Source organism: Prionailurus viverrinus, chromosome C2 (assembly GCF_022837055.1).
Source record: "Prionailurus viverrinus isolate Anna chromosome C2, UM_Priviv_1.0, whole genome shotgun sequence".
Taxonomy (NCBI): domain Eukaryota; kingdom Metazoa; phylum Chordata; class Mammalia; order Carnivora; family Felidae; genus Prionailurus; species Prionailurus viverrinus.
Window position 1 is genome coordinate 41,384,316 of NC_062569.1, and position 13,360 is coordinate 41,397,675.

The 13,360-nt window shown below is 36.8% G+C and overlaps 1 protein-coding gene across 2 annotated transcripts in view; it reads right to left on the reverse strand.

Moving 5' to 3' along the window:
• Positions 1–1,635: 1,635 nt before the first annotated feature.
• The window catches only part of PLSCR1 (phospholipid scramblase 1), a 36,291-nt gene continuing 24,566 nt past the window's right edge, over positions 1,636–13,360 (reverse strand). Inside the window, exons 7-9 of one of the 2 annotated variants that reach the window (XM_047875771.1) lie at positions 12,436–12,597; positions 5,212–5,373; positions 1,636–2,589 (exon numbers count right to left, since the gene is read on the reverse strand). In XM_047875771.1, the coding sequence (XP_047731727.1) occupies positions 2,551–2,589; positions 5,212–5,373; positions 12,436–12,597 (363 nt within the window). In that variant the 3' untranslated portion in view covers positions 1,636–2,550. The remainder of the gene's footprint in view (positions 2,590–5,211; positions 5,374–12,435; positions 12,598–13,360) is intronic. The other variant, XM_047875772.1, reaches the window with a different exon arrangement.

Here is a 13,360-nt window from a genome sequence, read left to right on the forward strand (position 1 = left end):
GGACTCCACTGTCAGTACTCAGAAGGAAGTGAGGAACATGGTAGAGAAAATATATACTATTTTAGAGGACATCTCCATAATCATGAACAGACTGATGGTAGAAATATGGATTTAAAGGCAGCAAAGGGGAGGGTTCAAATGAAAACAAACAATGGAAACTAGAGGGAAGGGGATATTTGTTGTATTATGTCAGAAAGCTTAGCTGAACTGTATCCTACAGTAACTGTACAGTTACTGTCTTTTTTTTCTTAATTTTTGAGAGAGAAAGAGAGACACAGAGCATGAGCAGAGGGGCAGAGAGAGAGGGAGAGAATCCCAAGTAGGCTCCACACTGAATGGAGCTCAAAGTGGAGCTTGGTCCTATCACGTTGGGATCATGACTTGAGCCAAAATCAAGAGTCTGACCCTCGACCGACTGAGCCACCCAGGTACCTCAGTATAAATTACTATCTTACTTTTTTAAAATTAGTAAGTATCTCACAGGGAGTTACTTTGAGACAGTGTAATACAGTATAATACAGCAGCATAGGAATACCACAAGTTTTTACCACTGATTTTAGCAGCCGTTCATGTTTTCTTGCGGGAATCTAATTATTATGATGAGAACTGGCAAATGGTGATTTTCTAATTCCATTATTTCTTCTACACTTTTTTTAAGTTGGCTTCTGCAAAAACTAACTTTCCTTCCTTCTTTCTCTCTTCCATTCCTTTCTTTTCTTTTTTGGAGCAGAAAAGTTCTTGGGGAGCCTTGAATCATATTTAAAAAATGCCTTCTTACTCTAGCTACTGGATTAAATGGTGATTATTGTTTTCATTGCCATAGAATAATTAAAGGGAGTCAAGATAAACACACTAATGAACTTGAATTATGAGGACATTCCTTATTCTGCTTCTAACTGGAATCATTAGGTATCTCTACTTGTTCATTATCTTTTGACCAAAAGTTGCTATCAGCCCTCCTCCCCAACACCCTAACACCCATCAACTCTCCTCCCATAAACACACCCAGACACAACAGCTCTGAGATTTCTAGCCAGTCCTGAGCTCTCTGGGAATGCCTGTGGTGCCTGATAGCTAGCTTGGCAAGCCCTCCCCTTCTGGACCTGGCACAAGTCATGCCACTAGGAAACAGCCAGGCAAATCCCTTCTTTTTACCTGGGATGCTGTGTGTACCAATTCTAAACTGTACGTGAGCGTTTCGGTTACCTCTCATTGTTGGGATCCGACACGGGGGAATTCTTTGGACTATAATGAAAGGGGGTCTAGCTCCCCAGTCATCCCAATATTTTCAACACTAGGAGCTAGTGGTGTTGTTAGGGTTCTACTGAAGATGAACAGGAATCCTTCCCCTAAGTCCTTATTTTCCTAAACACACTTTTCCTTTGCAGCAGCTAAATTGTGGGTTGGACATCTCCTCTCACTCAATCCAGGCTTTCTTACAAAACACAGTATGAAAATTCCTTTGTTTCGGACAGGTAGAAATCTTAGTTTATAGCCCTGGTATGAATTTATGCTTTTGCTCCTTTTAAAGGAGAATTTGTAAGGGAAGAGGTGGTAAACGTGTAAGGTTCAGAATACCATCGAAATTGATTGTTCACAGTTTGTTTAAAAACAAAAATCAAATATGCAGAGAAATATATCAATAATTTTTAATTCAGTTGTTTGATTGTTCATGTAAATAACAGACAGTTACTGCAGTTTCTACTCAGATGGAATATATACGTTCTATTTAATACCTGAGTGCTCTCCTAACTATCATGCTCTGTGAAAGACAGAATGAATACAGGAGCTAAACATTCCACGTGTAAATAATTACTTCAAAAATTATAACAATCCTCCAGTTCTATAATGAATTTTTAAATGTGTCCTTCTTTAGGACATGTCTTTTTCAGAAAATCATAAAAAAATCAGTAATTTATATTCTTATCAATAATGAAAATTTTTTTATAGTAGCAGATTAGCTTACAAAAGAAGTTTAATATACTGTGACTTGCTGAACAAAAGACAAATACACGTTTTATTTTTCTTTGGTAATATGAGTATTAAGTGTTAGTTTAACATAATTGTAAAGGAAACAAATTACATTCATTTTTAACTTGTTTGAACATACATTATTTGGAAAATAACATGATTGTTATGTGTGAAATAAATTGGAACCATATTTAATAAAATGCACATTTATATTTTAAAATTAATAAGGACTTAATTTGGTGTAAAATTTGAAAATAGATTGTAGTTCAGAACAATTTGCCACAGGAAGTTTCATGATTAAATGTAAAAAAATTAACATGTCCTTTCTCTAAAATACACAAGGAAAAAAATGTATAAAACAAAACAAAATGCATAAAAACATTTATAGGTAAGTGATATAGAAAATAAACTCTATAATTTGAAAAGTCATCGCATATACCAGGCATCACAGAATTCACAAATGCTAGAAGTCATTTCAATAAAGAAAACCAATTAGTTTTTCCTTGACAAAGTCCCAGTAAGTACACGGACTTCACACTTTCTGAGGCTTTCATTGATCCCCTACCACACTCCTTCTTTTTATTCTGTGTTTCCACTCCTTTCAAAAAACATGAAATCCTAGATAAAAACAAAAATACAGAAATGAATTTTCAGCAACAAAGCACAGATCATAAATGTTAAGGGGTCTGATGAAACATAACATATCTGCTTAAGAGAAAAATTGACCAAATAAGCAGATCTGGGAAAAGTTGATAGCTTTAGCCTTCCATTTTAACAGCAATTAAATCCTGTAATTCTATTCACTTATTGATTACCTGCATGCATTTACATTTAAAAAAAATTTTTTTTAATGTTTATTTTTGAGACACAGAGAGAGTGCAAGTGGGGGAGGGGCAGAGAGAGATAGAGACACAGAATCTGAAATAGGCTCCAGGCTCTGAGCTGCCAGCACAGAACCGGACGCAGGGCTCGAACCCACAAACCGTGAGATCATGACCTGAGCCAAAGGAGGATGCTCAACCGACTAAACCACCCAGGCGCCTTGCTCTGCATTCATTTAATTAATCCTCTGGTAATTTCTTTAAATTTCACTTTTTCACATGCCACTTAGAATATTCCTCTTTCAATCTTTCTTCCTTTCTCCTTCTCTAGTAATACAACTTTTCCTGAGACCAGAATACACTGTACACATTTCAGATTTTTTTTAGAATGACAGCCATCTTAGAGGTAGCAGGCATCTTAAGAGTTTTTGGGCCCAGTTTTATGATTTCTCCCGCAAACTGGTCCACCACGGTTTCTCCCAACTATCTCCCTACATCAGTGTCTAACCAGACCCACTTCCCTATGATTTTCATCAAGTCCTATGGATTTTCTCTCATGTCTATCATTTTCTCTTATCTGTTCACAAAGAAAAAATTGAATTCTTATCACCATTCACTTGCAGCTGCACTATTGCAATTTTACCTCTCGTCAATTCACTTCTCATCTAGGTACCAAGATTTATCTTCCTAATAAAATAACGATTTTATTTATACCTAGTTTAAAACCAACCAAATAATTGTCAGTATCTTCCCAACAAGAAGTTGTCCAATATTTAGAAGTCCTTTAGAAGAGGCCCAATCTACCCCATAGTCATTTTCTGATAACCCCACCACAAATCCCAATCCCATTTCTCACCTATCCAAACACCCTGGACTAACCTCTCTTCCCTTCGCACACCAGATATTTAGTGATGGTATATTTACCTTTGGTCAAACGGTTCCCTATGGTTAAGTTTTGATTTTACTTTTCATGTGAAATAAATAGTGAAAACACAATTTTTAAACAGAACTGTGGTTCTATTTTTAATTTATACAGAAAATATTGAATCTATCCCCAATGAGATAGAATAGCAAAATAAAATCCCAAAGGCCACTCATCCAGCTTTAATAATTAGTTAACATAACCTATCTTGGTTCATTAATTACTCCATCCCCTAGATCCCCCTGCCCTCACTCTCTTTATTTAAAAGTAAATCTTTGATATCATAACCATTTTATACTGAAACACACTTCAGTGTGAACCTGTAAAAATTTGGACTCCTGTTTTTATATAAGCCCAGTATCATTAGGATATCTTGAAAAAAACAATAATCCATTAAAATATCATCAAATAGCCAATGTTCAGATTTCTCTTAAGTCCTTCTAAATGTTTTTTCAAATGGTTTTTTCAAATGGTTTGTTCAAATCAGTATCTAAATATGAGCTATAAATTACATTGAATTGATGTCTCTTAAGTCTCTCTCTTATTATGTTATTTTTATCTTTTTATTTTCCCAACATTTATTTGTTGAAATAACTGGATCCTTTTTCTGTATATTCTCTCACTTTCCACTTTTTGGGGATTGCATCCCCAATGTCAGTGTTTAAGATGCTCATCTAGTGGCTCTAAATCTTCCTTGCATATTGGAATCACCTAAATCTAAACAGATTGCAGGCCTGATCCCACTTCCCGAGATTTTGATTTCCTATCTGGATGTAGTCTTGACCTAGGGAGTTTGGAAGCTATTCAGGTGTTTCTATTATGCAGCTAGGGTTGGAAACTATTGTGAGCCCTTGAACTTGGCTGCATATGGAGTCACCTGGGGAACTGTACAAACTTCTAATTCTGAGCTTCTAATTTAGTTAAATTGGGGTATGGCCTGATACTTGTTTTTTGTTTGTTTGTTTTGTTTTTTGTCTTTTTTTTTTTTTTAATTTCCTAACTGATTTGATGTGAAGGTAAGTTTGGAATCACTGCTCTGTCCCACATAATTCCTCTCAAATGGCAGTTCCATCTAATGGCTTGACTAGTTATTTACTTTTATTGCAGTTTCACTCCTGTAGTAGATGATTTAATCAATCAGGAGGAAATCTTGTTTTCCTGAGTCTATTCCATGTAAGCCCAGATTCAAGCCAAGTTTCTTTTCCAATGCACTGATTTCAACTTTTAAATAAAAATTCCAAAGACCGAGGCCCTTCCTTATCACATGAGGTCCGTTTGTTATCATATGAAATTGCATAGACTCTCTAGAGGAACTAGTTACCTGTGAACCCAGAGTACCAGGAGAAAATGAAATTTAAGGGCTTGAATTAAATGGTGCCTCTTTGAATAAAGCCTATACACTTAACAAGGTCATTTAAAAATGTACAGTTTACTAAACCATTTCAGAATGGTACTAGAGAAACCACCTAAACCCAAGATTATTACGGATAGACTCACAATGAGGAAACATGCACCAAGCATTACAGCTTTCATTTTCACATCAAGGTCTAAAGGGAACTGGATACCAAAGTTATCAGCATCTGTAAATGCCTCTCTCACAAAACCAGTCCACTGCTTGGAAATCTTGCCAACTATAGTTTCTTCATCAAGAGATTTAATCTAAAATGGGGAAAAAAAAAAAAGATTCTTAAAGAATTCTAGAAAAATGAAAACAAACTACCGTAAAAGTTGAAATAAAATGAAATACTCTATTAAAATTATGTACCATACTTAACTATGAACATTGTATCACTCATTACATATATATGGATTCCTGTATCTACTTTTACATGCATGAAAAACACCTTTGCTGTAGAGAACTTACATGAAAGTAGTTCTGCTTAAATATTTAACATTTCCTATTCTACATTATGATAGGTAGCAATAAATGAATTGATCTAAAACAAAATTTAGGCAGGAAAAGACACAAATATAAAATGTTTCTTAGATGAAATTTCTAGAAGCCATCAGGAAAGCACTAAACTAATCCCCCATGTTACTTTTGTTGTAAGAGAAGCACAGAGAGTTTACATAGGCTGAGCATTTAAATGTGAGGGAGGGTTCATTGCCACCATCAGCAGGAAAATGTGACATGCATAGATCCTGGAAAAGAGGACTGGCAGTTTTGAGTAAAGGAAAAGTTAAGTAACCAATAAGTAACTTGATGGGATGCCCCGGGTCAAGGGATAGGTTAAGACTGGACAGTGGGGTGGATGGACGGTGAACAACAAGAAGGATACAAGATAAAAAGAGCTCTGAAGTAAAGTTTTTCTAATTTTACAATTCTGCCTGAGGAAAGCCCAGGGCCATCGTAAAGAGTTGAACAGATTGTAGCTGGATAAATGGACCTCACCAAGTTGGCATGTGGGCGGATGAACAGAGCCCACACTCACCATGGCGTGTACATGGAGAGTTCTGTGAAACCAGAGGGGGAAATGTCCTTTTCAAATATGCACAAGGAACCACAAGTGCTAGCAACACCCACTGAAGCTCTAGTTCAGGTTGAGAACAGGAAAACAAATGTAGGGAAACTAAAAACAGTTGACTCATTTTATTTTGGTGTGGGTAGATGGGTTCTTTAAGATTTGAAACAAACATCTAATATGATAACTGTGATAACATCCATTACCACTCAGCAAATATTCATGCACTACCCTCCCTCCGACAACTGTAGGCCCAGTATATATCCCTGCACACTGATAGTTAGGCTTGGCCATGTGACTTGCTTAACCAATGGAATGTTAGCAGATGTGACAAGAGAAGAGGGCTTCAACGTGGCTAAATGGTTTGGCCTGGCTCTTGCTCCCCAGTGATCAGCCACTAGAAATGCATGATCCAGGTAGCTGCATTTGCTACAGCTGCAGAATGAATATATCTGGTATACACCTGAGGCCAATTTCCAGCCCAAATCAGAGCCAACTAGGAGAGTTGGATAGAGTCCCTAAGACAAAGTTGCCCTGCAGATCCATAAGCATGAAAATATATACCACTGTTTTAAGCCACAGAGCTTTAGGGGTTATTTGTCATGCAACACTATTGTGGCTCAACAGACTAACAGAAATCCCTCTTGCCTACCTGTTGTATACACTACTAACTGTCATCAGCATTTGAAGCTAGTAATGAAACCTTACATGTATTGTTAAATTTAATTTCTCAAGTGTTTTTTAAATGAAATATACAAAAGATAAAATAGCAACCATCACAGTCCTGCCACTGGACTTAACTAATATTGACATTTCTCCTTTATATTCCTAGAGCAAGATTTTAAAAGTTTACATAAGAAGTAGAACATATCATTTTTTTATGAAAAGGCTCAGAAATGGGAATGATTTACAAATGAAAAGTCAATAGGATCATATAATTTTTACCTAAATTTAGATATTTAAAAATGGAAAATCTATATAATGAAATGGCTGCAACTTCTCAAAATAATAAACTAGTATTATATACCTATGAAGCAAAAGTTGATAGAGGTATTCTAAAAATAGATCTATAGGTTCATCTTATAATATAAATATAAATGCAAAAAATTCAAATTGAACAGTAGCACATAGACCTCAGGTAAGTATCAAAAGAATATACTGTAATAAATTGTATAATACTAGAAAATCATAGATTTCAAAACTTAGTGTATCAGACACTGAAAAAGTATTTTATTTACTTGCTAATTAAGCATTTATAGAATATTTAGTATATGTATAACATACAAATGCTTTATAAGTATTAGGTAATTTTTTTCTTCATATCTTTATAAGATACATATATTATTAAACAGTTTTCATATGAAAAAACTGAGGCAGACAGAGGTCAAGGAATTTGTCCAAGTTCACACTGATAAGAAGACATAGGGAGGTTTTCAAACCCAGACACTCTGTTTCAGAGTCTGTAGTCAAGACCATTGTGATACCCTGCTTTTAGAAAGTTAAGTATCAATTCTTAATAAAAATCTAGGTCAGGGTGAGCGAACAATGGTCAGTGGGACAAATCTAGCCTGCCCACTGTTTTTATAAAAAGCTGTATTAGGACATAGTTATACACAGTATTCATGTATCGTCTGTGATTATCTTCATGCTACAATGGCAGATTTGAATAGTTGCACACAATGACCATATGGCCCATAAAGTCTAAAATGTTTTCTATCTCTTATTTAAAAAAGTTTGCGGATTCCTGATCTAGGTAAATAGTAATAGAAAATCACTATGAAAAACAGTAGCCAATGTCTTTCTAAATTATGAAACATTTGCTATTTCAATTGAAGTCATCAGCTTGATAGGTATTCACACAATTGGCATTATTATTCAGTTTTGCCGTGAAGTAGATTGGAAAAGAAAAGGAGCTAATTGGTAAATATGAGAAGAGCAAAAATGATTTCATTTACTCTGTGATTTTGTATCTAGAAAAATCAAGTGTAAATAAGCAAAAATGTTTCTTTTTTTTTAATCAAAAAAAACCCTTAGTGTTTTATTTATTTTTGAGAGAGAGACAGAGTATGAGCAGAAAGGGGCAGAGAGAGAGAGGGAGACACAGAATCCAAAGCAGGCTCCAGGCTCTGAGCTGTCAGCACAGAGCCTGATGTGGGACTCGAACCTGTGAACCACGAGATGGTGACTTGACTGACTGAGCCACCCAGGCGCCTGAGCAAAAATGTTTCTTGAAGTTAAATATGAGAATCCAGTCAGAAGACTGGATAAAAGGTAAACAAAAAAAGTAGTCTTTTTTAATATTAACAACAAGAACCTAACATATACATTCCTGCTTAGTAGTGATAATGCCTATAAATTACTTAGGAAAATGTTAACATAAAGAAAAAGAGGGAAGTTTGGGCACCTGGGTGGCTCAGTCGGTTAAGCATCAGACTTCAGCTCAGGTCATGATCACCTGGGGCTCTGTGCTGACAACTCACAGCCTGGAGCCTGCTTCGGATTCTATGTTTCCCTCTCTCTCTGTCCCTCCCCTGCTTACACTCTGTCTCTCTCTCAAAAATAAACATTAAAAATTTTTTTTTAAAAAAGGGTAAAGTTCTATATAAAGAAACCCATATGATCTTATGAAGAATATAAAATTAGATATGAATGAATAAAAAGACATAACACTTCTGGGATGAGAGAGGTTTAGCATCAAATATGCTAATTAAAAAAACTGAATACAAATTTAATATAATAGTAGGATTCTATCTTCTGAAAAATTGCTTTACTATTCATAGGAAAGGAAAAATCTGATAATAGCAAAAACCTATGATAAAGAAGAATAACAAGTGGCTGTTTGGCTAGGAGTAGATATATAATGCAGCATTAAGTTACCATAATTGAATCATAAGGCACTTGAAGGAACAGATAATTAGATCAATGAAACAGAGACAAATCTAAAATACATCCCATTACTTGTGGATATTTAATGTAATGTATTTCAATTCAGTAAGGAATGAATACTTAATAAATCATGGTGACATAGTTCTCTAGTCACCTGAAAGAAAAAAATGTTCAATCTTGTATAAATACAATTAACTCTTTATGAGTTAAAGATTTAAGTATAAAAAGATTTAAAAGAGGAATAAATAAAATAGAAAGTTGGGGGTAACTTCATAATCAAGACAGGAGAATCAGAACATACTAAAATAGATATACGTGACTATATGTGACATAAAATAAATAAATGTATATAATAAGTTCCACAAAGAAAGGGTTGATTTGTGGAAACTAAGATCAGAGGACAGATGCAGGATCAATGTCTTCAACACACAAATTACATTTATAAATTGATAAGAAAAAAGTAAACAATCCAGTAAAAATACAGGCAATGGATATGAATAGACAATTCAAAGAGAACAAACACAAATAGCCAGTAAAATGTTCATAATCCCTAATGATCAGGGAATTACATATTTGAGATAACCTTCCCCCCTCCCACTTGCTGATTTTAGATTTCCTTTTTAGTCTAAGTTTACATTTTATCTAAGTTGTCTCTGGGTGTCATTTCTTTTTCTTACCCAGAACTCCTTGCACTTTTTGATTCTGAAAATCCATGGCATCTAGTCTACAGAATTCGTATCCATTTATCTCTTTGGATATCATCTCAGTACATTTTCTGTATTCTTTTTCTGTGACTCCTCTTTGGCATATGCAAGAGTAGTTTATTCTAGCTTTCACATACGTTCAATTTTTTTTGGTCCCTTCAAAAATGTTTTTGTTTTAATTTATTTTTGAGAGGGGCACGGGGCAGAGAGAGAGAGAGAGGGAGGCAGAGAATCAGAGCAGAGAGGAGAGAGGGAGAGAGCCTGATGTGGGGTTCGAACTCACTAACCCACTAACCCACTAACCATGAGATCATGACCTGAGCCAAAGTTGAATGCTTAACCAACTGAGCCACCCAGTCTCCCCATCCCTTCAAATTTTTATCTTTTCACCTCTCCTATTTATTTTCCTCCTATAGATCGTCCAGTTCATTAATTCCCTCTTCACCTGTATCTAATTTTCAGCTCAACCTTCCCAATGAGGTTTCATCCATGAGTGTTCTTATTTATGGAATTTCTATTTGGTTTGTTTTCAGATTCTCCTGTCCTTTTTAAAAATAATCTCCTTCTTCTCAGTTATTGGAATAATATTACATCAGAATCCTCTCCAAATTTTCTTTCATGCTCAATTGACATCAAATCCATGAATCAGTTTCCCCTTGGTACACTTGTGAAATGTCTCTGAATTATTTCTTCCTTTAGCATGGCTCCTGCTCCTGCTGTGTTCAGGGCATTACCTCTTTCCTACTCTAAGTATCCATGCCATTAACACTATGATGGAGTCCATGATCCATAGTGGCTCCTCATACTGATAATTCCTGCTTTCAAACTTTCCATTACCTAGCTTATAGAAAATGATTCAAGGGACTATTTTCTCAATCCCCTCAAAGATGTTACATAGTTAATGCCACCCTAGACAAGAGAGTAGTTAATTTATTGCATGTAACAGATGGTTTAAGGCATCCACTGAGAAGGGCTGCTGGTTAGTTTCTAAATTCCTTAGCATTAAATATAAAAGTTTCACAGTCCAGCTTGATTTGTTGCACCAGTATTTTCACTTACTTTCTACAAATATGTCAGCAAAAATTCTGTAATATTCCCTGAAAGAACAATTACCTCTCAGTCCTCTGGCTCATTCATAGGAATGATAACCCCTACATAGAGAACTATTGTTATATAAAAACCTATAAAGTCTTTACACATGCATGGTATACATCCCCCCTACACTATGTATATGGTTTTGTAAGAGTCTTCATAAAGTCTCCACTGTATCACATGTGTTTCCTCAAAACTGCCAGTCTCTCTCATTCTATTCTGAAGTCAGTAAAGGGAAGGATTCACTTTTATACAACTAGGGTCTAACAGAGGAATTGAAAATCATATGACTAGGGAAGCCAGGCAGATAATATAAAAGAATGAAGCTGGACAGTGGCAAACTTTCAGAAGCCAGGGGACAGTGGCAGATTTCATATATCTTATCACAAAGGGGCAGCCCTCCTCAGTTTTAGATTTTTGCCCCTCTTGTGGAAAAATGTTGGTGTAGCTTAACATATTTTGATTTTCCACGAGAATCACGAGAGCAAGATTAAATTATAAAAGTCTCCCTATTAAAAAATTTTTTTAACCTTTATTTGTTTTTGAATCAGAGACAGAGCATGAACAGGGGAGGGTCAGAGAGAGGGAGACACAGAATCTGAAACAGGCTCCAGGCTCTGAGCTGTCAGCACAGAGCCCGACGTGGGGCTCGAACTCACGGACCGCAAGATCATGACCTGAGCCGAAATTGGCCGCTTAACTGACTGAACCACCCAGGCACCCCAAAAATCTCCCTATTTTTAAACATTTGCAACTACATTAATTTGGGCTACAAGGCTAGGACATCTATTGGACAACTGCTGTAATGAAATTCCTCCATGTAATAGATACATAGATTATCATGTGGTTTATAGTGATCTAATTTAATAAAAGGAGAAGGATAGACATAATTGGGAAGTATGTTTTACACTATCTTTCTTAAAACTCTCTCTGTATCATGAGCATTTTGTAGGAACTCAAAGATGTCAGAACTTCTGAAGAAGGGTCTAGAGCACTGGAAACCTGTATTTCAGACTAGGGAAGGATTCATATGCTTTGGCACTCAGACCTAGATGACAAGGTTAGCATTTTTTTTTTTTAATGTTTATTTATTTTTGAGAGACAGAGTGTGAACAGGGGAGATGCAGAGAGAGAGGGAGACACAGAATCCGAAGCAGGCTCCAGGCTCTGAGCTGTCAGCCCAGAGCCTGATGTGGGGCTCGAACATGACCTGAGCTGAGGTTGGATGCCCAACCAACTGAGCCACCCAGGCGCCCCACAAGGTTAACATTTTATCTTAAATGCATAACATATGGAGCCTGCATATAGAAACTACCATGGTCAAATGTTGGATGTTTTGCATATATTTATTTATTTGACTAAGAAGTTCTGCTTCTCTTTTTTCCATTTAGTATAGTCAACACTGATGCGTAATCAGAGCAAAAATCACCTCTCTGACCAAAGTTAAATATATAAGCACACTGACTTCCTCTTGAAATATCAGGATACACAAATTTAATGTATTTATAACATCCTCCCAAATTATATTATTCTTATATGAGGAAAGCAAGACCTATAAATGTTATCACATCTCTTACCTCAAAATCAACATCTGCACAACAGCTGCACACAACACATGGACCAATAATTTTTAGTACATCCTCTCTCCTCTCATTTTGAATTGTAAACCTTGGCAGGCATGGATGCCAGGTCTGAGTAACATAACCTACAGGTACACCAGGAGGAGCATGGACTTCAATCTACAAAGGCAAAAGAATATATATAAATCATAATAATTATGATGCCTGGTAATAACTCATTTATTGAATACTTTCTAAGTGTCAGACACTGTTTAAAGCACCACTTAATTCATAACACATCCCTGCAGGGTTGGTACTATCATCCCTATGTATAGAGAAAGGAACCGAGGAAGAGAAGTTAATGAACCTGTATCAAGATTCCCAACTACAGGTGTGGGCAAGATGGCGGCTTAGGAGGACGCTGGGCTCACCGCACGTCCTGCTGATCACTTAGATCCCATCTACACCTGCCTAAATAACCCAGAAAACCGCCAGAGGATTAGCAGAACGGAGTCGCCGGAGCCAAACACAGACGAGAGGCCCACAGAAGAGGGGCCCCTCCTGAAATGGATCACCTAAGGAGAAGCGATCTAAGCCTGCCCCACCTGCCCCCCGAGCACCTTGCCTACCCACCCCAGCTAATACGCCAGATCCCCAGCATCACAAGCCTGGCAGGGTGCAAGTAGCCCAGACGGGCCACGCCACCCCACAGTGAATCCCGCCCCTAGGAGAGGGGAAGAGAAGGCACACACCAGTCTGACTGTGGCCCCAGCGGTGGGCTGGGGGCAGACATCAGGTCTGACTGCGGCCCCGCCCACCAACTCCAGTTATACACCACAGCACAGGGGAAGTGCCCTGCAGGTCCTCACCACGCCAGGGACTATCCAAAATGACCAAGAGGAAGAATTCCCCTCAGAAGAATCTCCAGGAAATAACAACAGCT